At 40.5% G+C, this 27,136-nt stretch overlaps 1 protein-coding gene across 1 annotated transcript; it reads right to left on the bottom strand.

Annotated features, from left to right (window-relative positions):
- Positions 1-4,400: 4,400 nt before the first annotated feature.
- LOC142104298 (inactive hydroxysteroid dehydrogenase-like protein 1) lies at positions 4,401-15,096 on the bottom strand. Its single transcript, XM_075188886.1, has 5 exons — positions 14,990-15,096; positions 10,462-10,694; positions 7,625-8,061; positions 6,964-7,188; positions 4,401-5,820 (listed from the first exon to the last, which is right to left on the bottom strand). The coding sequence occupies exons 2-5, from the start codon at positions 10,679-10,681 to the stop codon at positions 5,755-5,757; spliced, it is 948 nt and encodes a 315-aa protein (XP_075044987.1). The 5' UTR covers positions 10,682-10,694; positions 14,990-15,096; the 3' UTR covers positions 4,401-5,754.
- Positions 15,097-27,136: the final 12,040 nt, after the last annotated feature.

The raw sequence follows: 27,136 nt of genomic DNA, 5'->3' as shown, positions 1-27,136 counted from the left end.
AGATGGATATGATTGTAACACTATATTTCCATTAACATACTTGTCTACTTTCCCAGAATGGCCAGTAGACTCTTGTATTTCATGGAGTGTGACATAAGCCCCTCCAAATAAATACATACCTTTAGGAATCTTGCAATGTTGAATTTTAGAAATTCCATAATTTTTTCTACAGACTTTCCATCAATTTCCTATACCCCTTACCCAAGATCAGAAGCACTAGTCTGTAGTTTCCAGCCTGCAAATGATTTTTTCCAGTCCTTTAAAACTATACCAGTCAGTAGTGGCTGATTGAAGAATTCTGTTAATGGTGTTTCCAGCACCTTTAAGCTCTATTAATACCATTTGTCACCAAAAGTAGGCTGAAGGCAGTAATAGTAATCCTTCCTGACAGAAACCATCTCTTCAGAGTTACCCTCCTATTATCTGGGAGGGGAATCAGAAATTCTTATGATTTCCTGTTACTGCCTTCCTAGCCAACCTTTGTTTAGATCAAATTTGTTGCAAGTGGGGAACATTCCCAGTCTACGGCCCCTTATATCTCCAACCTCCTCTCCATTCATACTCCTGCCCGCTCCCTACGCTCAGCCAATGACCACCGCCTCTCCTCCACTCTAATCACCACTTCCCACTCCAGAATCCAAGACTTCTCCCGTGCTGCCCCCCTTCACTGGAACGACCTCCCTCGCTCCATCTGTCTCTCTCCTAATCTGTGCTCCTTCAAACGAGCACTCAAAACTCACCTGTTCCTCAAAGCCTACCAAACTTCTACCTAACCCGCATCTTCTCTTTACGTTCTACCCTCTCTCCTCCCGGTCCTCCTCCCCATACTTCAACTTTCTCCCACTGTGTCTGTTTCGGTTCACCCACCCTTAGGATGTAAGCTCGTATGAGCAGGGCCTTCTTCCCTCTTGTCTCCACACCTGTTCTTCTACTCCGCCTCTACTGCATTAACCAGCCTGGAGTTTCTGAAGCATTGGTATTTTTGTTTATTATTCTGTACTGTCCCACCCTGTATAGTCTACTGTTTGCTCTGTGTACGGCGCTGCGGAAATCTTGTGGCGCCTAACAAATAAATGATAATAATAATAATAATAATATCTCAAAGTCATCTCTGACTCTGACCATGAGTATGTACTTCCTATGGCTCCTATTCGATACAGCTCTCCAGAGGTTTTTTCTCTACAGGAGAAGGATCAAGGGCCTCAGACTCTGGTATCCTGCCTGCTGGAGAATCTTACCTTCATAACATTTCAGGTCATGTGCCACATCATGTCAATGTTAGATACTGAGGTGGGCCCATAAAGTGGGCACCCGCAGACCTCTAGCAATGACAGAAGCAGACCTCATTTTCCATTGGACAGAGAAGGCAGACGATACTCTGTTGGTGATTTGCATCCTTGGCATTTGAAATCTGGGTGGCCAACTTTCATATCCTACTGGGGACGCCTGAAAGTGGACTTCATGGCAAAACAACAGGGGTCCTTGCCACTATTTGTGATTTTGACACAATGGTGATTGTCTGGACATTCTGGCCACACTATCTGTCATGCACTTACACTGTCTCCCAGTGTATTGAAAAATGTCAGGTGTTTAGGAACTCCAGCGATTCTCAAAGCACTGGACTGGCTAAAACGAGTGTGATATGAAGACATTCTATCAATTCTTAAACTTTCTGTCCTGGGGTCCATTCCAACATCAGAACCTTGTGGTCCTAATCTTAGTGTCATGGCCCTGGAGATTCTGATCCTCAGATATAAGGGATTTTCAGAAGTAACTATGCTAGAGATGTTACAGACAGAAAACCTGCTTCATTTACAGCCTACCACAGTGCACAGTGGTATTTTTTCTGTACATTCAATGGTGTGTTAAGCACTATGTGTCAAATCATCATCTGCTTCCCATGCCCTTTGGCTTTGCTCCAAGTTGGCTGGCCCCAGTTGAAGTATCAGCAACATCGATGTTGTTGCATATGTCATGCTTCAAACTGGTAAATTAACACTCTCGTTCATCAGTCAGGATTGGCACTGGCAGAGTCAAGGTACGCAGTATAAAAGAATCAGGAATTCAAACCAGAACATGACTGCAAACTCAAAGAATCCAGAAGTGCTAAGAGCAGAGGATGCAGCCCTGCATGGAAACATCCGGTGCGGGGACTGGTAAGTAAAACACGGATACTGACGCTAACGTGTGACAAGTTACTAGTCTCTGTCCGAATTCAGGACTTTTCTGCAGGTTGTAGCTCACGTTTATCTACTGGTTCTCAATCTTGTACCACTGTGAGCAGAATCCTTATATAAGGTGACAGAAAAAACTCATAACTGTATGATCTGCTCTCAGGGCTTTCAGGTCTCCCATTCATCATTTTCAATGAGGACAAGCCGGTCCTAAAGACAAACCCACCAAGAAGTCTCCAAAAGGTTGTACAGGGCTTCCAAATTAAATAGGAAAGTGTACTCCCCTCTACTTGCACAATCTTGGTTCAACTTAGGCTATTTGCTTGTACTACATTGACATTGTGTTGGCCTTGAATATCTTCTTGCATTGCCATAGCTCCAAACCTCTTTGTACTTTTTCGCAGTCAGTGTAGGGGTAAGGAACCCTCCACACAGTCCAATTTGTAGTGGGGGTATCAGGCAATCGGTCTATGCTAAGACACAAGCTTATTGCTAATTTCACATGGGGCTTGGGTACTTGATGGGCCTAAAATAATGGGTCTTTAGCAGAGAGGTTGTGTATGTTCCACCCTGTACACCTTCACAACGTTCTATCCGCTTTACAGGTGGTTATAAAATAGCTGTAGGTAGTAGTTATAACCATTCTTCAGCCTCATAACCTAATACCTACTGGTATAGACTATTATCCCGAGTACATGTCTTGAGAAAGGCTCTAGATGAGCCGAAACGCGTTGGGCGACGGGAGATTTGTGACGTCAGACGTGAGAGACCTGCAGTAGGAAGTGTTCCTGTTTCCGTTGATCGGGTGGTTATTACTGGCAGAACGGAGTTTTGTAGTGAGTTTCCCGGGACTTGACTCACTACATTTATGCACCATCAGACACGCTTTTTGCCCTTCTGAGCACGGTAAGGGTCCACCTATCCCTACTGATCAGGTCCCGCCTAACGTTTATTTGTCTGTTTACTTTTATTGTTTTTAATAAATTACCCATACGTTGTTACACTATGGAGCATTTTTTTCTTTTATTGGAGTTCGTTTTAACCGAGGGAAACTCTACATTATTGGATCGATATTTGTGAAGAACTACATCTCGGGTATGATTTTGGTTTGACCACACTATCTGTCCGGTATTATCGAGTGATATTATGTTTTAGAGGACCGACGAATTTAAAGAGTTACATCCTGGATACAGGCTTGTTTCACTATACTTTTTGGTGAGTGCGCAACCCTGAGGGGTTAAGTTTAACCCATCATCATGTGAGGTGTTCCCGTTTATCTATTATTGCACGGAGTACATAGGGATTTTTTTTCTCCTCCATCTACATTTTTCATATATATATGTGGATTGCACTATGTTTTTTTGTTTTTCTTCTTTTCTTTTACATGTATGACCTATGAGGAATATTGAAATATTTGACTTGATCAGAAGATTCCACAACTGTGCCTTTTGGAACATAGGACTTCCTTTATACTCATATATACTTTTCTGGACTTTTTATTATTGATTTTTTATTTTTGTGGATTTATAGATGATTGGCGCCTGTTTGCAAATTTGCTGTTTGTACATAATACCTTGGGATGTCTAGAAGGTGAGTCTGTGTTTCTGTTAGGTGAAGAGATATTTTACTTGTCAATAAATCCTATGGGGCATAAGACTGGAATCTTGGTCGAAGTCCTAATAATGTCACAGGATTTCTTCACATATTCAACATTTACATAGAAACAAGGAACCAGACAGCAACTTCTTTGGATCCCATCCATCTGAGTGACAGCTGGAAGACACAGGCTTCAGGTAATCCGCCTGATCAGGTCCAAGAACGTGACCATGGAGGCTGTCCTGTTTGTTCAGTTTCCCACCTCCTCAGAGCACTGTGGAGGTGGGACACATCTCTGTTCACCTGCTGCATCCACTCTCCTCCTCACCTTTACAAGGGTGAGCCAATGTCTTCCGGCATCGGCGGTAGAGACCAGTGATGCCAGCTTTAAACATTGAAGAGCAGCGCTGCATGGTTGCAGATCACTTGAAATGTTCTTTGACTCCTACCCAATCCATGTCCTATAGTGTGCTACCTTGGGCAGAGTCACTAAGGTACCTGCATATTATTCCTTTATAATGTTCCCAATACGGTGCTGAGCCAAGACTCGCTCCCCCGGACTAAGATTTGCCAGCCAGCCTCTGATTATATTGAACAAGTAATACAATATACAACCAATAAACAGTATGCATGTTTTCATACGTCTCAATGGTTTATTCAAAATATATTGCTTGGTAAATTCATGCAAAATGTGTATATAATAGTGTGTGTATATATGAATATAAACATGGAGCGGGGTATTATTATGTATTTGTGGGTGGACTATTCTTGTGTATCCATGTGTATGTATTACTGTGAATGCATGTCACTCTTATATACTGTTATGTTTTTTTCCCCCATAAAATACAATACAAAAACATAAGTCGTGTATTTATTTTAGCTTGAGTAACAATGTGCATCAAGAACATGGACAGAAGAGTACTATATAGTGCTGTATCTTCAAAAGGTGATACAGAATGATACAACATGATAGATTGTTGTACTGGGTCAGAGTCTATGTTAATGTTTCATGTTGTAGGTTAAATTTAAACTTATGGTAAAACTTTTAGCTACACTTCATATATGCTGATGTACCTTTACCCATCAGCGAGGCTTGGACACGAGACACCAGGTGACTGAGCAAACAATCATTCTAGGATATACATCATTCTAGGATATACACTACTAATGCAAAAGTGTATACTGATACAATAAGTTCTCCATGTGCAATAATGAGAGATGCATCAGGAAGAATGAATACTGGTATATTGAGCCAATAAAATGAACAAAAACTGGAATTTGTTTTCCCCAGGTTCCAAATGTTTTATCGGTAGATTACACAGTTCCCTGCTCTGTCCATGTCACGAACGGACGTCAGGATAAACTGCCCATAATGAAAACTTTGTAACATACTGTATATCTGAGTCACAATTCTAAAACCCAAGAACACGAGCATAACAACAACTTCATTAACACTGGACCGTGGGTAATTGGAGAAAAATAAATAGCTTAAATAACACCTCTCTGCATTTTCAACTTTCTATTTATGCATTTCATTTCCAGTCAATGATTTGTAATAAAATTATACTCCAGGCACTAACTTAGAGCTGTGACCACGAATTCATATTTTTCCAATTAATAATTGTTACTTTATTACTCTACTAGAAATGCTTAAATTATGTCTCTTCTCTCACTTGCTAGTAATATTCTATGCAAATTAGAAAAAAAAGACAGAATGTGCATTTCAGTCATTTAAAAGAAATACTGACTACATAACTATTCAAAGAGAAATAAAAATAGAATTTTCACATATATTTTTAACAATATCAATTAGAAAAATATGGATTAGATAGTTTAAAGCCTTTTGGTTTGGATGGTAGGCCTTGGCAGTAAATCCAGAGTATAGATTTATTTTGTCATGGAAGAGACCTGCAACAGTTTGCAAACATCGCATTTAGTGTAAAGGAGAAATAGTCTTGATCAGTAACAAAGCTGCTTCCAGTCTTCAATGCTGAAGAAATCTTGGTATTGATCTGTACATCCAGCCAGGCATCCATCGACAAGCAAGAAGCTGTGTGTAAAAAGGAGTAGATTCCAATCATAGTTCACAAAGCGAAATGCTCATTGTTCAGAGGCAAAATACATTTATGCGATGAATAGACCGTATTGTCTGTTATAGTGCTCAGAAACACTTGTGTGAACCAGCATTAAATAAACAAACTAGCAAATTAGTCATTGGGATAACTTAATCCCAGGTACAGAGTAGGGCTGGGTACACACTACAGGTTTTTCAGCCGATCATCGGGCCAATCACACGATAAACAACCGTTTGTGCCGATAACGCATTAGTGTAAACGCTCCAATGATGAACGATTTTTGTTTCAAAGCACATACGTATTGTTTGATTTTTAAACTGGACTATTAATTCCATCGTTGAACGAGATTTTGTCATTTCAATTCTGCAGTGTGTACACACTAGCGACCAGCAGTGTCCACAGATCTCTATGGAGTGTGCAGAATCACGATCTTTTCAGCCGATTGTTACGACAGGTGAAGAGCACAGACCATTAGGTAAATCTTGAAACAAGTGTTCAGTGTATACACGTAAATCGGCGTGCTGGTCGAGACTTTTTGTTTTCATTGATAAAACTGTTAAGGATATCGCATCAGAAGAAATTTTGTATAGTGTGTACCCAGCCTAAGACAACTAGGAAGATATGTAAGAATCCCCACTATTAGTCACAGCTGCAAACAACAGGCTGCTTCAATTGTTTATGGTCCACCAGGAAATTTTAATTACAGTAAGATTGTACTGTGGTTTGCTAATGTTTAATACCATGTTGCTAATGTTTAATACCATGGTGTCCCATACAGCAGGAGCGGAGCAAAAGGGCAGCAAAAAGACTACATAGAACTTTGCAGATTCTCAAAGCAACCACAGTAAATGGGGGCAACTGTATTTCTCCCAAAGGACACCACTAATGTACCACAGCCTATTGGAACATATATATGTATGGGCAGAATATACTGAATAGCAGCCATGAAACCTTGTAATTCTATCTAGTATCCCATTACTTCCAAAAGTATCTTCAGTGGAATGAAAAGGAACCCTTGTGATTTAAAAGCAATCTTTTTAAAATATTCAGGTATTAAAAAAAAAAATACAAATTGCAATAAAAGTATAGTAAGTGACTTATACATTATTATATATTACCTGCAAGGAGTGAGCCCAATATCCGGTGGTCCTGTTGCAGAAACCCAGCGTTCTCACAGCATGTCGAGCATAAACTTCAGGCGATGGGACCAAGACTGGCAGACAATGTAAAGTTCCAGAAGATAAATGTTTATTTCCTACACACAGAGGGGTCAATGACTGCACAAATATCCCACTGGATGAAAGTTCAGCCTTCAGGTTTCTGCTGAAGTTATCCAGGTAAGCCTGAATAAAGCAGATTGCAAACACATAGAATACATAGTTTAGAAACGACAGGTGTAATGGTAAGTACTTAAAGGTGCACCTGCAGCTTACACATAACGGAGGCAGACATCTTTAAGGCTCAGACAATATTCATGAGAATGGAGAAACTACCAGAACTAGATCTTACGAATGTCACCAATAGGTTGTATTCCAAATTTGTGCCTCAGTGATTTTGCTGAGTTTCACTGGTTTGGTAGGATGCGCTCTCATGAATATTGGGCCAACCAACATAATGGCTGTAATATAATGAAAGGAGATATCATTGTCAAAATAAATTAAGTAGAACTGCAAACCCTCACTAGAAGTTAAATAGAAAGACATAAATGACCAATTGTTTTTAAAACAAATGTACAATCACATCCCCTGTTATAGGAATGTTTGTTTAATAACAGGTTACCTTAGAGGCAGCAATTTGAGCGTTATATCCGCAGCTAGACCCAGGCGTCACATTGACAATAGCTCCTCTCTTCCTCTGTATCATTCCAGGAATTACAATATGAACCATCATTACAGCTGCAGCAATGTTGATATTGATGGTCTCCCACACTTTGTCCTCGGGAACCTCAGTAATACAATGTGGATACTCACAGAACACTCCAGCATTGTTAACTAAAATGCCTACGTCCACATCTCTCAAAGCCTTCCTAATGGCAGGATATATCGCATGTCCCCTGCTGAAATCTGCCTCTATAAAGTTGGTATTAACTCCATAGGTTTCAGCTATGGCTTCTGATACACTGCGTAGCGCCTGTCTGTTGCTGCAGATCAGTATGATATTCACACCACAACTAGCCAGCTCTTCTGCGTATGCTCTTCCAATGCTATCTGTGCCACCTAAAATATAAAAAAAAAGAAATAAAATCTGATCTGGCTCCATTCAGTAATGATCAGAATTCTGCCATCTTTAAAGTGCACATCACATTTATATATCATGGAGGCAGACATTTTGTAGCTGAACCAATATTCATGAATGCAGCCTACCAATACATTATGTCAAAGATATTTTTTTGGGATAAAGTCAATTTATTTTAGCATGAAAATATTTACATTGTTTTATCTTATTTTAGTATATCATTTATATTTGATGTGGTTTTATTATGTCATATGTTGTTATATTATTGGATCCTTCCGTGTGAGCTGATGAGAGGAACATGAACAGGAATGAAGGAGTTAATTCAACATCCAAACAGATGTTTCCAATCAAGAGATGTTGAACAAAGACTTACACAGACTTCTTCAATTTCTCCATTGCATCCAGGAGACCCATAAGGATCAGGATACGCCTATATACCTTCTCAGCCAATTGTAATATGACATTTATAAATTGTAGTACAACCTACTTTGGTTGGTACTAAAAGTATTTGTTTGCTCTTTTGGACGACCAGAGATTTCAGGACTGAAATTGAGTGATAATGTTATCACAGCGCAAGCTTTTCATTTTTATTTATTAATAAACCTTTCAAACTTTTTTTTCTCCCAAGAGTTTCTTTAGCTGAAGATATTCAATTATTGCTTTAACAATTAAGAACCTGTAACATCACAGACACATCAATACAAATATGTACGAGTAACTGGTTTCTATTTAATGGATAGTCTGCACTCTTTTAAAAATTGGTTCGGTTCACAATATGGCTTTATTTACTGTGTGAAGTGGACGACAAATAAACCCTCTGGCGCTTGATAGGCTAGTACGCTCACACACTGGTATGCAAGGGGTGTGCTAGCCCCAAAAATGGAAACTTACAAAGAAAAGAAATATGCAGCAGTGTGTAGTGTTCCAATCAATAATCAGGTGGATAGACTGCGGCAGTAAAAAACATTTATTCACATATGAATCTATAAATTGTATAAAACACTTAAAATACCATATTTCCAATAAGTACAAACTGTTAAATATCAATAAAGTGGAATAGAAAGTCAATATTTAGTCATGGAACTGAGCAAACTTGATCTTAACCTCAAACATGTTGTTCCATAGATAGTCAACAATGTACTGAAAGGTATTGCGATGGTATAAATAAGACTCCTCCTCTGATGAAATCGCCCTACAGGCGATGAAACGCGTCATGCTGTGTGTGGATACTTTATATTGGGAGCGTGGAGAACTACGATTGTAAAATCTTCTATGGCCAGTGAACTGCCAATATCTGTATCGGGAGTAGCACTTATTTAAGGCACCTACAATATCAAAGTGACAACCTGCGCACGGATAAATCTGGAGCTACCACCAAGAAATTCTCTGCAAGCGCGGGAGGAGGAGTCTTATTACCGCTGAACTCCTGCAATGTTGGAGGTGGTTAACACCATAATGCACACGGAGCTGTGCTCAACTTGACGTCGTCCGGATTTATTTATGGTTGATACCTACATACATTCAAGTTTCCACGGTTTGGTGGTTAGTTTGGTTCCTGGACATTATCTATACCATCACAATACCTTTCAGTACAGTGTTGGCTATCTATGGAACAATATGTTTGAGGTTAATAACAAGTTTGCTCAGCTCCATTACTAAACATAGACTAAACAAGATTTATATGTGAATAAATGTTTTTTACTGCCGCAGTCTATCCACCCGATTATTGATTGGAACACTACACACTGCTGCATATTACTTTTCTTTGTGTGAAGCGGACAGCTGCAATCCTTCATCAATTAGGGACCTTAAACCCAGCTTGATCTTTTATCAAGCTAATGAAAGTGTGTATTTATTTCATTATCGTTTATTTATGTAGCGCCACCATTTTTACACAGAAAATGTATAATCATTTCCATCAGTCCCTACGCAAGTGTGTAAACAGTAAACAATATTAGCTCCCAATAGCACATTGGTAAGGTGAGCATACAAGCAAGTATTCTATCAATTTTCATAGAAATCTGTTCATTTTCACAGATGAGTTTTCATTAAGTGACTTGTACATAAACAAAATAATCTAAATTTAATGAATTATATATAATGAGAAAATCAAAAAGACCACTTAACAATATAGTTTCAATGTGGTCACTCAAAGAGGTACAATTGTTTTTGTATTGGGCAGTCAAAATTGGAAAACTTGAACCACCATATTTCAGAAAGATATTTTCAACTTAGATCTTTTGTGCGATACACAGAGATAAACATATAAAATAGCTATGTGTGTGCACTGATCCTTCTGGATACTGATTTGTCAAATCCCAGTCTAGGGTAAACACCACCCAAGCCCATAACATTACATTTATTCCAACAGTTCCACTCACCGGTCACAACTGCCCACTCTCCATAGTGCTTGACCAGGTTAGTTCTGCAGAGCAGATGTGGGGTGATGTGCAGCCTGGTCATACTGTAACATTCATACAAGATGCAAAGGCCTTTCTTGGCCGTGTATAGAGCGCCCACCACAGCCAGAAGCTCCACATTGTTCTGGCAAGACCTGGCCACCTCACGATATAAAAGGTGAAAACTGTCCACTGCCGCCATGAAGACCACCAACCTGAAACCAGTGGGAGATGTTGTTAGACCAAGCGTCTCAAATACATCACACATTAGCATCTGTCATACAGTTTTCATGCGAAATGTCACGTTGATTTTACAGCTATAAAAGCAAAGTCGGGTACAAAACTTGACATTACAACAAAAGACTCCTATAGTTATAGACGTGTCTCTTTTTTCAGTAAATAGAGTACAATAATGCCCAGAGACATCATTATGCAACCCCATTTAATTTGCCAATCAACATGATTTACAAGGCTTTGCCTGAGGCCTGCAAGGTTGCCTGCTGCAATGGTCACATAGGAAATCCCATGCAGGGAGTCAGTGAAATGGCTCCTGACATAAAACCTGGATTTGCACTGATGGAGTTGTAGGATATTCTCCACCTTCATTTCTGGCATGAAAGATTTCTGCTGCCATGACTAAATTCAGACTTGTTGTGGTTCACCATCGACCCTAGGGACTGAAGGCAGATCACCACCTGAACCAAGTGAGGAAGATGCATGACCGTCTGGCAGTCTGATGTACAAATCTGAGTTTGGCAGATGCCAGGAGAACGTTTCATACCTGAATGCATACTGCCAACTGTAGTGTTTGGTGGCGGAGAAATAATAGTCTGGGACTGTCAGTGAAGGGGTAACTTAATTCTACAACATACAAAAGGAATTCTATATAATTGTGTGCTTCCAACTTTGTTGCAACAGTCCCTTCCTTTCTCAGAATGAGAATACCGACGGGGGGGGGGGGGGGCATCAACGAGGGCATCAAAGAATGATTTCCCAAGTTTGAAGTAGGACTTGACAGGCCTGTACAGAGCCCTGGACTCAACCCTATCAAGCACCCTTGGGATTAGTTGGAACGCTGTGTTCCAAAATCTAAAGGAAAACATTCCCATTAGAGTTTAGGCTGTTATAGCAGCAAATGAGGGACCAACTCTATATTAATGCCCATGGTTTTGGAATGAGATGTTCAACAAGCACACATGGATGTGATGTTCAGGTGTCCACATACTTATGGCTATGTTGTCACTCATTAGTCATCCGGTGTGTGAGGGAGGGAGTAGGTAGCAGTCCTGTGACAGACAGCATAGCAGTGGCGGATCCAGGGGGGGGCGATCGGGGCTAAATGTGGGCAAGCCAATCAGAGTGGTCCCAGCCGGCGCTCAAAACGGGAGGGGGCGGAGCCAATCGCGGGCGAAAGGCGGGGTTTAACGCGGGCCAGCCAATCAGAGTAAAGGTGGGGCGTGATTATGCGAAATCGCCCCCCCTAAACATAAAGTCTAGGGGCTAGATTTACTAAGCTGCGGGTTTGAAAAAGTGGGGATGTTGCCTATAGCAACCAATCAGATTCTAGCTGTCATTTTGTAGAAGGTACTAAATAAATGAAAGCTAGAATCTGATTGGTGGCTATAGGCAACATCCCCACTTTTTCAAACCCGCAGCTTAGTAAATCTAGCCCTAAGTCCGCCCGTGCGGCATAGGAACTACTAAACTCGTGACTCTCTTCCTGAATACTGAGGGGCCCTATCCTCACTGTGACCCATAAACCCATGATGTTAGGACATTCAGACTGTAAGCTTCAATGGGGCAGGGACTGACGTAAATGAGTTCTCTGTACAGCACTGCGGAATCAGTGGCGCTATATAAATAAATGGTGATGATGATGAGTGGTGAGTTCTCTTACTACTTGTTGTGTCAGCTTGTGAACTCACATAAACAAAGCCTGAATTTATATAGATCGCGCCAAGCATTTTCATCTGTCCCCTGCAGTTTTGAAGCTGGCGCCCAGATTTCCTCAAGAGCAGCATTGTTTTGTGCACACCTGTCTCTATGTCATTTCATAGCTTTAGCAACCAGATGTAATTCTATTTCAAATGCCCAGCATAGTAACCAAAGAATGAAACAGTAGAAGCAGGCCTAACGGTACACTCTAATCCGCCCAGCTTTACAGAGGCCCGGTTTCATTAAGAATCCCCACTGCCAGAAACGAGTCAGGTACGGGTTTGAGTAAGTAGATTTTAAAAACCCTTTGTTTAAGTGGCAATAGCCTATAAATGCTTAAAAAGAAAGATATTGGATCTTTAATCTGGAAACCATTTATCCATAAAATTCTAAAAACCAAAAAGAAAAAAAAGGAAATAATTTCTGCTAATTGGTTATATTGTCATAGACATGCTCACTGAGCATTTCCTCATTATATCAGAGAAAGGAGAACTGCTAAAAAATGTAATGAGGTATATTTATTGCCCCTCCGATACCTGCTGTCACGACTGTTTTTGATGCTTTATGCTTTCAATTTTTGTGATTTATGTTTTTGTTTTGTTTTTTTGTATCTTGCTTGTGTGGAAAACTTCAATAAAACTACTTAATTTAAAAATAAAAACAAAATATGTAGTGAGGATGGGCAGTGTGATGACATTTTTTTTTAACTCCTTCAGTGTTAAGGACAAGTGGTCCTCTACGTGACCCACTGCTTAAGATGAGTCCCACTTGTCCTCTGCATTTTAGGGGTTAAGAAAACCCACTGATCTTGCCACCATGATGTGTGGGTTTTCTGATAATGCCGGAGGAAAGGAAACTTTCCGGCATTAGAAATGTGAGTGCAGTCTATTGTAGCCTATGAGAAATGCCAGGCATAGGGGGAGGCTTTTTTAGAATCTCAATCTCCCCATCCCTGGCACTTAGAAAGCTTGGGGCTCCCTCATTTGAAAGAGGGAGGCGCTCTCTTTCAATGATGGCAATCTGTTTATTTTTTGCTTTCTACTTATTTTTGATCAGCTGCCAATGAATAAATATGAGATGGGTCCAAAAGCACTCAGTACAGGGATGAAAAGCATCAGCAGCAAAAGGGGTTACACATAATTCAGTATAGTTTAGCCATAGTGCTCTAAGTTGTGGAAAATACATTTATCCAGAAAACCTTAAGTCCCACAACAAAAGATGTTTTATTTGTTCTAACAAATATTTAGATAGAACAAAACAACATGTAACCATTTTTTTGGCCAGGTTGGTGTCCTGTGAAGATAATGATTTCCACCATCAAGGTAATTCAGAAATATTAAGAGAATCTATCACCCATGGCATGTCCTTTTTTTTCTTTTTAATGTAATGTAGAAATAAGAAAAAGGCTCCATCAAGTCAGTTGAGTTGAATACTAATAAACAGCCGGCATGCCAAATGTAGCTACTGCAGGCCCCTTGCTCTATGTCTCTGTGGAGCAGTGGCTAGCAGGTGAGGGACAGAGAAATGCTTGGTATGCAGTTAATATTGTAAGCCTGCTGCCTCTGTCTCCCTCTGAGCCAGTCATTAACTAAAATGGTCACAGAGGGGAGAGGTAACTTTCCTCTAGTCTTCAAACCTTCAACCGTTCTCTGAAAACCAATCTCTTCAGGCAAGCTTATGATATTCCTCAACCACCATCTTAATCTCCCTAGGTTAGTCTATTACCACCCTCTACACAGCTAACACAATGCAACAACCCTCTGACCAACATTGATGTGTGACTGATCACACAGCTCACTCAATACTTTTACCTTTGCATTCTAGCTGGTCCAGTGTGTAATATGATGTAGCACATGCCCTTGTGTTTCAAACTCCTATTGTCCCATAGATTGTAAGCTTGCGAGCAGGGTTCTCTTACCTCTCTGTCTGTATATATTACCCAGTATTGTCTTATTAATGTTTTGTTCCCAATTGTAAAGTGCTACGGAATTTGCTGGCGCTATATAAATAAATGTTGATGATGATATGTTAAAAATGACCTATGATGTTGGCTTATTGAGCATTATCTACTTAGACATCACTGACATTGAAGATTGTGTTACTGCACGCAAACATTTTGATATAAACAGAAATATAATTTAAACAAAAAAAGCAAAATCTTTGCTTTAGCCTGCAAGTACCCTGAACATCTATTTCTGTACAATCTGCTTTAATGTAATAGTGTGGCGATAATTTAATACAATAATTTCATTGTGAAGCAGATGCCACACCAAAATTACTATATAAATAATGATGTAGTTTCAAATGCAAGCTATTCGTGTCATGAAAACCAATTACAAGTTTTCCCAGTGTAATTTAATTGCGGTCGAAAAAGTTAAGATAATAATTAAGATGTTATAGTCATCACATATCAAACTGAAACAAAAGGTAATGAGCTTACAACATACCATAGGGAACACATAATATGTGCATATAAAATTTACATAATAAAACATCAGTAAATCGGTTACTGCACTGAAATAAATGAGAAGTAATGTGTCTATGGTCGGGTTATGCAGCTGTAACATGTTCTGACCTGAAGTGTCATCTGTCACTCACTGGGCTCCTGTCTTCTTATTCCCCCACTATAGAATTCTAGAGACAGGAAGCAGCGGGAAGTACAAACATGTTGAAGAGACGCACAACATGGTAAAATGTGTCCCCACTTCCGACTCAAATAGGGCTTCAGGTCCTGGTTGATCAGTAGAAACGTGCGCTGAATATTTACACTGCAGGGACAATGCATTTTAGCACAATTCTACAACTATTAAGACTATTATTAATAAAAGATAATATTACATCAAGGATAGTGAAAACGGCGAGTTTAAGATCGGATTGTAGTTTACGTGCCTAATAGGACCTGACTAGGCTGTTCACACAATTGGACAAAAACGTAAGCTATAAGGTATATGGTAATTTATAATGTTTCTGTGTAATAACAGTTAAAGACCGGTTTGTGCTTTCTTTGGGCAATTTCAGGTTTTAAAGAATTGTACCTAGAATAATTTGGTCCATAGAAATGTCCCTAATTTTAATGCTGATCAAATGTATTATACACTTTCTTTTATTCTGCATATGAGATGCAGCTGTCATTATCTAATATTATTCTGTGGTTTTAATATTTATTAAAGATTAATATTTTAAAATACAAAAACAAAGCATACTGTAATTATATTCCATGGACGTGTCATGACCATGCATGATAGGTGTTGTGGTTAAGGTTGCCAATAGTCCCATTAATGTAGCATATAAATCGTCTCGGAACGCAATTTGTCTGCAACAAGTTTCAAACGGCCCAATTTTTTTTTCCATTTTCTGAACCCCTTCCCCCAAAAAACCCAAAACGTAACATTAACGCTTGCTGACAAATTCTTGCTCCTACTTCTGCTGGACACCACACCATAAATGAATACTACAAACCTCTCAACATTTGGGCAGGCTGCATCAGGATGGGGATGTGGCCAAGTCATGACGGGGTATATGCACACCCTGGGGTGTGCCTAGTGCATTTGGCGAGCTCCCCTCCATACACCTTCATTGCCGTGCAGTAAACAGACAATATTTCCCAACTTTCCCGCCTGCAGAACAAAGTTGTTTAAATGTTTAGGGTGGTGGTACATGTCAACATCCACATGAATACCAGGACCCAAGGTTTCCCAGCAGAACATTGCTAAGAGCATCACACTTCTTCCCCCGGCTTGCCTTCTTACCATAGTGCATCCTGGTGCCATCTCTTCCCCAGGTCATCAACGCACATGCACATTGCTCCATGGTCCAGTTCTGGCGCTTACATGCCCATTGTAGGTGCTTTCAGCAGTGGACAGGTCAGCATGGGAACTCTGACCATTCTGCGGCTACGCAGCCATATACGCAGCAAGCTGGGATGCACTGTGTGTTCTGACACCTTTCTATCAGCATTACCTTTTTCAGCAGTTTGTGCTACAGTAGCTCTTCTGTGGAATTGGACCAGACAGACTAGCCTTCGCTCCCCACACGTATCAAATGAGACTTGGACGTCCATGACCCTGTTGCCAATTCACCAGTTTGTCCCTTGGACTACTTTTGGTAGGTACTAACCACTGCATAATGGGAACACCCAACAAGATCTGCCATTTTGGAAATGCTCTGACCCAGTTGTCTAGCCATCACAATTAAACCCCTGTCAAAGTCGCTCAGATCCTTACACTTGCTTATTTTCCTGCTTCCAACACATAAACATCAAGCACTGACTCTTCACTTGCTTTATAATATATCCCACCCCTCCACAGGTGCCATTTTCACAATATAATGAATCTTATTCACTTCACTTGTCAGTGATTTTAATATTGTGCCTGATTGGTGTATAATCAAACAATCCCAATGATGCCTCACTTTCAGGATTCATTTAAACCATAAATAAGGCTAAATCAAGCAATATTTTACTGCAGGAGAATAATAGAAACTTTTATCAAATTGAAAAGAGTTGTACTAAAAGGGGAGCAGACTTCAGTGTGATGTTTGCAGTGCACCTCCTAAAGATTGTTCCTATTTTGCAGACATTCATTGAGGCACACTATGTGGGGAATTCAATTGGCCGCGTTACTGCCGAAAGTAACACAGCGAGCAAAAACCAGCGTTGAAATGACCGTACTAAGTAGTATTGGTAATAGTACACAGGCTGCGTTACTTTCGGCCATAACACGGTCAATTGAATATCCCCTTATAAGTTTGCAGAAGTTGCTCCTAACTGCAGAATTGGGGGCATGTACCATGTTTTGCGCTGGGTGAACCATCCAGGTGCATTGGTTCAATGTGCAAGTTTATAGAACCTACACACATTTTGAGGGCATGTCTTGGCTGCCATTCAGGACAGACAAGCAGCTTTTGACTAAGTTAAAAAGAGAGATAAGGAATAGTTACTCACCTATAAAACTGATAAGAGACCCAAACAGCCTGAATACCCATATTTAATTGCAGAATTCTCCTTATCAGCAGGAAGAATTAAGAAAATCGTTAACAAACCTTGGCATGTATTAATGAAAGACAACATATTGAAGAACATATTACCATCCAAACCAAAATTAGTATATAGGAAAGCCCCAAATCTACAGATCCACCTGACTAGGAATCACATACCCATAAATGATTACAGGAGGATATGGCTAGAAACTAACAGGAGAAAGGGTTTCTACCACTCCACTCAATGTACAAATTGTACAACGCTAGGGTACAAATTCACTAAACCCATTGATACATTTAAGCCTCATCAATCGGGTGAACAGCATTCTATCAAAACACTACTGACATGTGATAGTCAGAACATTATCATCATCACCATTTTATATAGCGCCACTAATTCCGCAGCTCTTTTCAGAGAACTCACTCGCATCAGTCCCTGTCCCGTTGGGGCTTACAGTCTAAATTCCATAACACACACACACACACACACTAGGGTCAATTTGTTAGCAGCCAATTAACCTACCAGTTTGTTTTTGGAGTGTGGGAGGAAACCCACGCAAACATTGGAGAACATACAAACTCCTCACAGATAAGGCAATGGTCAGGAATCAAACTCATGACCTCAGTGTTTTAAGGCAGTAGTGCTAACCACTTAGCCACCGTGCTGCCCATTATTTACTTGCATGAATATCCGTGTAAGTTACAATACAACGGACTGACAATAAGCTTAAGGTGCAAATTGGGGAACATATTCGAAATATAAGAAATGGATTCGCCTTACATAGCGTGTCTAAATATTTTGCAGAGGAACATGACTGTAACGCTAAAGGGCTGAAGTTTGTAGCAATCAGGACAGTGAATAAGAATTGGAGAGGTGAGATTTTTTTGAGCAAAACAAACAAGGATGAGACAGTATGGATATATAAAATGAAAACACTACACCCTATGGGGTTGAATATAGATATCAATGTGAAACAGTCATTAGGAAAAAAGTAACATGCAATACTAACAGAATGCCGAGCTAGTAGCAACCCTCAACATTGCATTCGAGGAGGGTGTAGTACTTATATATGGGACTAAACTTTATGACACATTATGCAGATAAATCTGAATTGTTACTTTTGGTGATCATATACAGTTATCTAATCCATACAGGGGTCGCATTATGAATTTACAACACATACAGAAGCCCTATCTGTGTAAGGTTAGATAAGGAATAGAACTAGTGGCAATACAAGCAACCTGCCAAGAAAAGTATCCATCAGCAGAAGTATACATGTTAATATGACAGATCAACCATATGTTTCGGCAGTAAACAGCAATACAATTTCTATGGAACCCACAAAAGAATGGTGGAAAGGGAGAGAGTAGACCTAGTTTATTACATGGATCTAGTGTAGTCACTATACATATTTGCATTCTATACAATTAGAGCTCACTATGAGCTTACTATGAGGCTACCTTTAGGGATGACAGCATTCACATCTGAGACAGGAGTTAATTAATATGGGTGTCATCCTGCAGCCAAATATACAGTTAGGGAGAGTATATATGTTGCATACACAGACTGCAACACATCTATTAACAGGACGAAACACGTTGGAGGATTTAATTCACTATTTTCTTTTACCATTACCTATAAGCATTAACTATCATTTTCAAATTAACTAGATATACCTACGGGTTAAAGTCATCTAGTGAGCACCTGACATTCCCAGGTATGCGGGAGTGAGAGAACAAGGCCACAATCACTCAGTCAGCCCGACGGAACTCATGAGACGGCTGTCCATATAGAACAAATTCCACGCTAGAGAACGGGGTCCCCATCCATTCAGCTGCACAGCCTTAATCCCACCATTAACATAGACATCTTGAGGTAATTCCACCACACCATAAACAGTTGTTAATACGATGTGATAGAGTTTACTCAGTTTTACTTTATCACTGCAGATCCTTGCATACGAAGGTGAATAGTAGCAGCATATATACAGGGCTGAAGAGCAGGGTGCTTACAAAGATATATACAGGTGCGTTGGGGCAATTAGGGATACTCATGCTATAGAGATAGTTTGTTTAGAACATATCCTTCTCCTCACTCTAGATTGATCAGATGGAGAAAGCAAGAGTCGTGCATGAGCAGAGAAGTACTGTTGTAATTGACAGACAATATACTTCCCACATTGTGGAATGACATTATTGCACTTTTAAACTTTAATAAAACAGTTATATTTTAATAACCTAGCTATTGTGGTAACTAACACCATATATCATCACAGTTTTAGAGGTGCTGTGCGCTGGGTTTATCAATTCAGCGTTCTGTACTCATAGCCTAAGGCCTAAGCCAGCTTACAGACCAGCGGTTCATATTACCCAATGCCGCAACCATTTGCCTGGGTCTTGCTTCCAACACCTGGCTTGAGACCACCTACCACTAACCTCAACCTCACCTTTCAGGGCTCATGTTATGGTTCTGTTTAATCCAATTCCTTAATTACTGCCATGGAGCCAGACATGTGATATAAACGTTTAAACTGTTTATTGCAGAAAAAGTATAGTCCAGGGAAGGCAAAATAAACAGCAAACAGTTCAGGCTGAATGAAACAATGGACTTCCAGATCTTGCCAAACAACAGGTAAATAATAATGAAATACAGCAAATAACTTAACTGAAACCAGTTCGCAGTAATAGCCTGAAACATGCAGGTAATCCAGGAATAAAGAAACAAGCAGGCATAGGAACTTCAATGACCAGCAAAGGACTCTGGTATCGGCAGGCATATATAGAACACAGACAGGTGTGGATGATTAGCTAGCAGTGCTAGTTAACCCCTGATAGTAGGAAAGGCCGAACAGCAGCACCTCTGGAGGATCACAGGTACTACAGGGTAATATGCACACAGGGAAACAAGGCAGATCATAACACAGGGTAAAATGCACACAAAGATACAAGGCAGATCATAACAGCTTATACACTGACTGGAAGCGAGAGGTGCCTAGTCCAGCACGTATGCGCCTTATCAGCGCTATTACTGCCTCCCGCTCCATGGTTGCCTATGCACCTGCCAACCGGGCTGTTTCCTGGTGTTCTGGTCGAAAATGGCCCAGGCACACCAAACAGCACACATGATACTAGACCAGCATTGTGCTTTTACACATTCTACGACCAAAATATCACTTTACCCGATTAGGGCTCGTAACATTTTATACGACAATGAGCTTACCGCCTGATTGAAATTGGACTATGTTGTGTGTGCACTCCTCTATACCTATTGGTGCCTTGCTCTGCAAAAGGGATCTCCCGAGTTTCAATGCAACTGCGGAACAGTCCTCTGTACCAGACATAAACCACCCAGCAATAGATCTTTCTCAAGCGTTAATAAACCAGGATCTTCTGTTTTCTAATTACTACATGCAATCATCAAACCTGTTTGAGATCTGAATGTGTTACGACAATGCCATCTATTGGTGCAAATTCATAAAGCAGCCTGTCTGACTGAGATGATTATTTAAACCTTCATCATCATCATCATCATCAACATTTATTTATATAGTGCCAGCAGATTCCATAGAGCTTTACAATTGGAACCTTAACCAAACTTGGGGATCCCTGGTCTAATGGTAAAAAAAGGGATTCTTAGCACTTACTAAGCCAGGCCACCACGTGATCTCTCCTTGTGGCACTTATGGTGCTACCTTTGTTAACAAGTGCACTAACAGCAAAAAAGACCCCATGCCCCCGGAGACTGTCCGTATTTTCGCCGAACCAAAAAAGAAGCCAGCAAGATGTAATCGCTTCCCCTTCATATCACTTTGACTCAGATTAAGATGTTGGCTATCCAGAATCTTCCACCATATCAACAGAATAGAGGGATATTATTAAGTAAGGGTGTGCACCGGGCACTTTTAGTGTTTTGGGTTTTGGGTTCTGATTAGCTTGAGGTTTTGGGTTCTGATTTGTTTTGCCAAAACACCTGACGAAAGGTTTTGGTTCTGATTTAGGGTTTTGGGTTCTGATTTATTCTTAAAAAAGCATAAAAAGTGCTAAAATCTAGTTTTTTGTTTGTTTTTCACTCCTACGCTATTATTAACCTCAATAACATTCAATAACAATCATTTCCACTAATTTCCAGTCTATTCTGAACACCTCACACCTCACAATATTGTTTTTAGTCCAAAACGTTGCACCGAGGTAGCTTTCTGGACTGCGTAGTGGAGTGGGCCCGGTACCCAATTTAGTACCGGGGCCACAATACCTCCGCCTTCAAATGGTCTCAATTCCACTGCACAGCTGCCTGCTCCTACATCCTCTGCAGCATATACAGGGTGTAGTTCGAGCGTGTCAATACCTCTTGTTTTAGACGATGACAGGTCATTTTGATTAATTTTGGATTTGGCAGCAACAGTCAACGTTTTTTAATATCTGATACTCCTCTATCTGGACTGCGTAGTGGAGTGGCCCCTGTACCCAATTTGGTACTGGGGCCACAATACCTCCTCCAACCATGGTACAGACCATTCATCATTGAGATCCCATCAAGTATGTTAAAGACAGACAGGGTCGAAGTGTTATTTGTTGACTTTGGGAACAAAAAAACTGTCCCTGTTGCAAATCTTCGTGCAATGAAGAGTGACTTTTTCATTTAAAGGCTCAAGCTTTCAAGTGTAGTGTTTATAAGTTATATTATACTTTTGGTTTAATTTGTTTAATTTGTTTTAATTTTGTTTTACTTGGTGCTCATGGCAAATGACTGTTGGACGGTCAATTGTTTGGTGAAAGACGTAGCGGTCTTACGACTTCCCTTCTGGGAAGATGACCGACTACCAGCAGCAACAGCAGCAGTGGCAGTAGTAGGCGTACCGCTGCAGGATTCCTCGGATGAATCCCGTATTGAAGAGGACTCAGTCTGGCTGGTGACATGGCCTGCAGGACTAAATCTGATGGAGATCGTGGAGGAAGTTGACGAGGAGGGTGTTGGTGGTGTGTATCCAACAGGACCAAGGGATTTAGGTGTCCCTGGACTGATGACGGTCCTAGCCCCAGTTCCTGAACTAACCACTGAACTATGAAGGTTATTCAGTTGACGTATAAGGGAGGATGTCCCTAGGTGGCCAAGATCCTTACCCCTGCTTATTTGAGCTTTACATAAGCTACATATGGCCATACATTTGTTGTCAAGATTTGGATAAAAATAACTCCAGACCGAAGAGGTGCATTTTTTGGTCTTCTGACCAGGCATGACGATGGGCTTTTTCATCCCATGGACAACAGCTGTTTCCCCCCCTGGTGCCTCATTTACAATAACTACATCAGCATCCTCATCATCAAGTTCCTCCACAGCGCCAGCTACATCAATAGCCTCCTCCCGGTGTACAACATTGACACCTTGATTATCCAAATCTGGATCTACACTGTGGGTGATCCTTCCAGCATATGCAGAGGGTGTGCTGCAAATGGTGGATGGAGTCATCTCTTCCCGTACAGTGATGGGAAGGTCAGGCTTATCAACCACCAACACCCTTGGACTCGCCTTGGGGATTTGTGATGTCATCTGTTTAGAAGACAGAGTTGTTTGCTGTTTTGTTGTTGTTGCTGACAGCATAACTCTCTTCAATTTTTTTGAGAGGGGGGGAGGAGGAGGGCTTAGATCCTTGGGTGAAGTTGAACCACTAGTCCTGAACACGGGCCAGGGCCTAAGCCGTTCCTTGCCACTCCGTGTCGTAAATGGCATATTGGCAAGTTTTCATTTCTCGTCGGATGTTTTTAATTTTCTTTTTTTGGAAATTTTAGTCAACTTTGGGTTTTTGGATTTTACATGCCCTGTACTAGGAGATTGGGCATCGGCCTTGGCAGACGACGTTGATGGTATTTCATCGTCTATGTCATGACTAGTGGCAGCAGCTTCAGCATTAGGAGGAAGTGGTTCTTGATCTTTCCCTACCTTATCCTACAAATTGTGGTACTCCATTATATGCAGCACAAGAGAGCGTATCCCTAAACCACACACACTGGTCAAAGCCTTTACAAATTATCTGCGGCACAGGAGAGTTCCACTGGACTGTAGTTATACAGCAGTACCTATTTTTATTGACAGCTGCAAGAGTGAACGTAGTGTGAATTTGAATTGAAATAGTACTACCTAATTTTTGTGACAGCTGGAAGAGTGTACGTAATGTGACTTTGAATTGAAATAGTACTACCTATTTTTTGTGACAGCTGCAAGAGTGAACGTACTGTGACTTTGAATTGAAATAGTACTACCTATTTTTTGTGACAGTTGCAAGAGTGAACGTAGTGTGACTTTGAATTGAAATAGTACTACCTATTTTTTTCAACCTAATTTTTTTTTTTTTTCGTATAATTTTTTTTATAATTTTGTTATTTTTTTATATTTATTTTTTTATAACTTTTTAATAAATTTTTTATAACTTTGGAATAATTTAGCAGAACAGAGCACAGGACACAGCACCACTGGACTCAGCAGGACAGAGCACAGGACACAGCACCACTGGACTCAGCAGGACAGAGCACAAGACACAGCACCACTGGACTGGACTGAGCAGAACACAGCACAGCACAGCACAGCACAGCACAGCATAGCACAGGATATAGCAGGACAGAGGACCACCTAACACACCCTCCCTCTTCCCTGATCAATGCCCGAGTGAAGATGGCGGCGGCAAGCGGGGAATTTAAAGGATCAGGGTATCGCGAGATCCGACAGCGGGATTATGAGTCAGGGCCTCGTTTTAAGTTTCGGAATCGGCAGACATCCGAGCCCGCTCATCCTTATTATTAAGGCCACTATACAATCTGTAGTCAGAACAATTGTTCAATATATGTGTTTTGTATGGTTGTATTAGAAAAATATGTCCTTTTAATATTCTTGAGAGTCATGTATTTAGGAATGAAATTGTTTTCTGGTCTCAGAGCTATATATTTTTTATGCTTTTGGATGTATGATAATTTTGCATTGCTAAAACTCAATAATATGCTAGGACATTTACTGTCTGGTAGAACAAAAAAGTTTTCTCAGGCGCAGAGTGAATAATTCAATCTATATAATAAACCTAATACTATAAATGTTAGATTATCCACTATATATTATATTTGTATATTAAGATTTATCAGTTAGCACAAATATATACCCATTACTTATGGAATGTATTTTTCCTAATAGATGTTCTGGTATCTATATGAGACTTATCACTTTGATCTAAAATTGGTTGTAATTTGCATTTGATCTAATATTTTGGAGAAGATGAGCTTTTAGAACAGTTTAGAGTAGAGGTCTTCACTTTTAACAGCTGCCTTTCCCGTAGAGCTTTATATACTCACAGGTATTTATATGCCCCAAGGTCTTAAGCTTAGAGTAGTAAAAGCTCATCAATGGTGGCCGTAGCGCAGATGGATCCGGAGGCACCAGCCCAGACTGGAGCGGGTGGTCAATAGCAGGCAGAGGACCGTAGCGAAACAGCGAAGTCCAGAATACAAGCCAAAAGGTCAGTGTCACAGGCAAATAGGCAAAGTCCAGAATACAAGCCAAAAGGTCAGGGTCACAGGCAAACAGGCAAAGTCCAAGGTACAGGCAAAGGTCACAATGGAAGGTCAGGCAGACAGGAATCAAACAGCAGATCAGCAACAGCACAGAACTGGAAACGCTATAACTTGCAGGGAGGCTAAGCCCTCCCTGCCTTAAATACAGCAAATAGCCAATCAGAACCCTGCCCTTCAAGTATCCCCAGAGGATGCCTAATAAATTAGCTGGCAAATTAATTAGCCCGCAGGCTGTTTATTCCTATGCACACTCGCCTGGCTGCCCAGTGTTACAGGGACGCGGCGTTGCTCAGAAAGCGCCCATGGAGACGGTCGGGACGACAGGAAGTGGAAGTGAAGTCCTGGCTATTGCCATGAGAGCCGGGACGCCAATGGAGGAAGCAAGACGCGGGTCACCGCGGCTCGTGACACCCTCATATCAATAATTTTGATAAAACGCATGGTGTTGGTGGAGAACAAAGGGCACCTATTTGTTGGGCAGTAAACAGAATGTACTTAAGTCTCTATTGGTCATAAAGCTGACCAGGACTTCCTGCGTAACATTGCCGATCGCTAGCGGAAAGTCTTGTAGACTACGGTGTGCAACTTCTTAGAGTGCCTCAAGAAGGGGATATCCTAGTATGTGTAAGATCTATATTAACTTAGCCAAAAGACCAACAATTTTGCAACCACTGGGTTTAACTGCTACTAACCAATCAGTGTGGCTTTCTCATGCTCAGACCAATGAGAACAAAGCTGTTCTGTATTGGTCAGTTCATTACAGGCCTCCCCTCCTGTCAGGAACAGTATGCGGTGTCTATATGGGTTTTTATTTTTATTCCTTATGGATTAAATGCTGGAAGAAAGAAAAGGATCCACATCATGAATTAGATGATTAATAAATATGTTTGTGGTACTCTTTAATTAAATAAAAAAAAAAATTCATGGTGTGTGTTTTTTTAACAATATTTATTTATGTGACACTACAGGTTTCAGCGGGCCTTAGATGTCAGGTCATGCTGGTGTTTGTAATTTTACAAGTGCCAGCATGCTTTGGCAGCCGTGGGTATGCTGGCACTTGTAGTTCTACAAACACCAATATACTAAAGCAGCTTATGGCTACCAAGACTTTCTGGGAACAGTAGTGCCACATACTAGAATGATAATTTCATCCCTTCAACTGTTTATTACCCCAACACCCACTGGGCACTGGTGCCAGAAGAAACATTGTTTAAAAATAAATACATACATATTTATTTTTATTTATATTTAGTTTAACATACATTAAAAGGCCAGTCATCATCATCATCAAGTTGATGAATATCACTGGCATCCCTGCTGCATCATGATAGGCTTAAAGAATATCATACGCTTAAATTCTATCATCCACTTTAAACATATCTTCATGCAGCAGATACATTTAACACATATTTGCCTACTTTGGAGATCTCCCATTTGCTAGGGGAGATCTCTCTGCTGCCTTCTGGAGGCGTTGCCACGTGAATCGGGTCATCAGGCCCACTGCTGACCCATAACAATTTTGTCCTATTACAGCAGAGGGCGGGATCAGGAGGGCACAGTTAGCCCTGCCCTCACCCACTTCACCAATGAAGAGGGCAGGATGCGGGAGGTTGGCCTGCTCTCTCGGGAGTCCGGGAGAACTCTCAAAAATTCAGGAGTCTACCTGACATTCCAGGAGAGTTGGCAACTATGATTTAACATAGTGTACTAGTTGCACGTATCTTAAAATACATGCTGCTCGGCGTACACATGTCATTGTGTCTTTGTTTGTGACGCATTTTACATCTGCATTTTTTTTTCCTGTAAAATGCATCCGACTCTACAGGAGGCCAACTTGCCCCATTCTATACTTATTTAGAGTACCACTACCAACTACTATCTAAATTAAGTACTGCATTAAGGTTATAAAAGGAATGTAAACTGAAAAATTCCTTGAAATCTCTTTTGTGAATGAAGAATGAAGATTTTTGAAAATACCAAATGATTCATCCTGAGGATTGCAGAGTTACTTGGAACCCCCATGCCGATTCATAAAATCATTCTTTGTATGCTAACTTTTAAGCTAAGTAAATCTTTAATTTTTCATTGCATATTTTGGGTCATTTTGTTTTTCTTTCTGTGTTCGTATTTCTCTTTGTTGTAATCTCGATAAACTGGTACAACTTGTGAACAGGATTACATGAGCCTGAGG

The sequence above is a fragment of the Mixophyes fleayi genome, chromosome 10 (genome assembly GCF_038048845.1).
Source record: "Mixophyes fleayi isolate aMixFle1 chromosome 10, aMixFle1.hap1, whole genome shotgun sequence".
NCBI classification, from domain to species: domain Eukaryota; kingdom Metazoa; phylum Chordata; class Amphibia; order Anura; family Limnodynastidae; genus Mixophyes; species Mixophyes fleayi.
This window is presented reverse-complemented; position numbering and strand designations above follow the sequence as displayed.

What these genes read in the sequence shown, in the direction of transcription:
- LOC142104298 (XM_075188886.1), bottom strand. Translation starts at nt 10,681, where the DNA reads ATGGCGGCAGTGGACAGTTTTCACCTTTTATATCGTGAGGTGGCCAGG. An exon ending in CTCAAATTGCTGCCTCTAAG is followed by an intron (nt 7,189 to 7,624) that starts GTAACCTGTTAT and finishes TGCTTTATTCAG; the next exon opens with GCTTACCTGGATAACTTCAG. An exon ending in ATTGGGCTCACTCCTTGCAG is followed by an intron (nt 5,821 to 6,963) that starts GTAATATATAAT and finishes TTTTACACACAG; the next exon opens with CTTCTTGCTTGTCGATGGAT.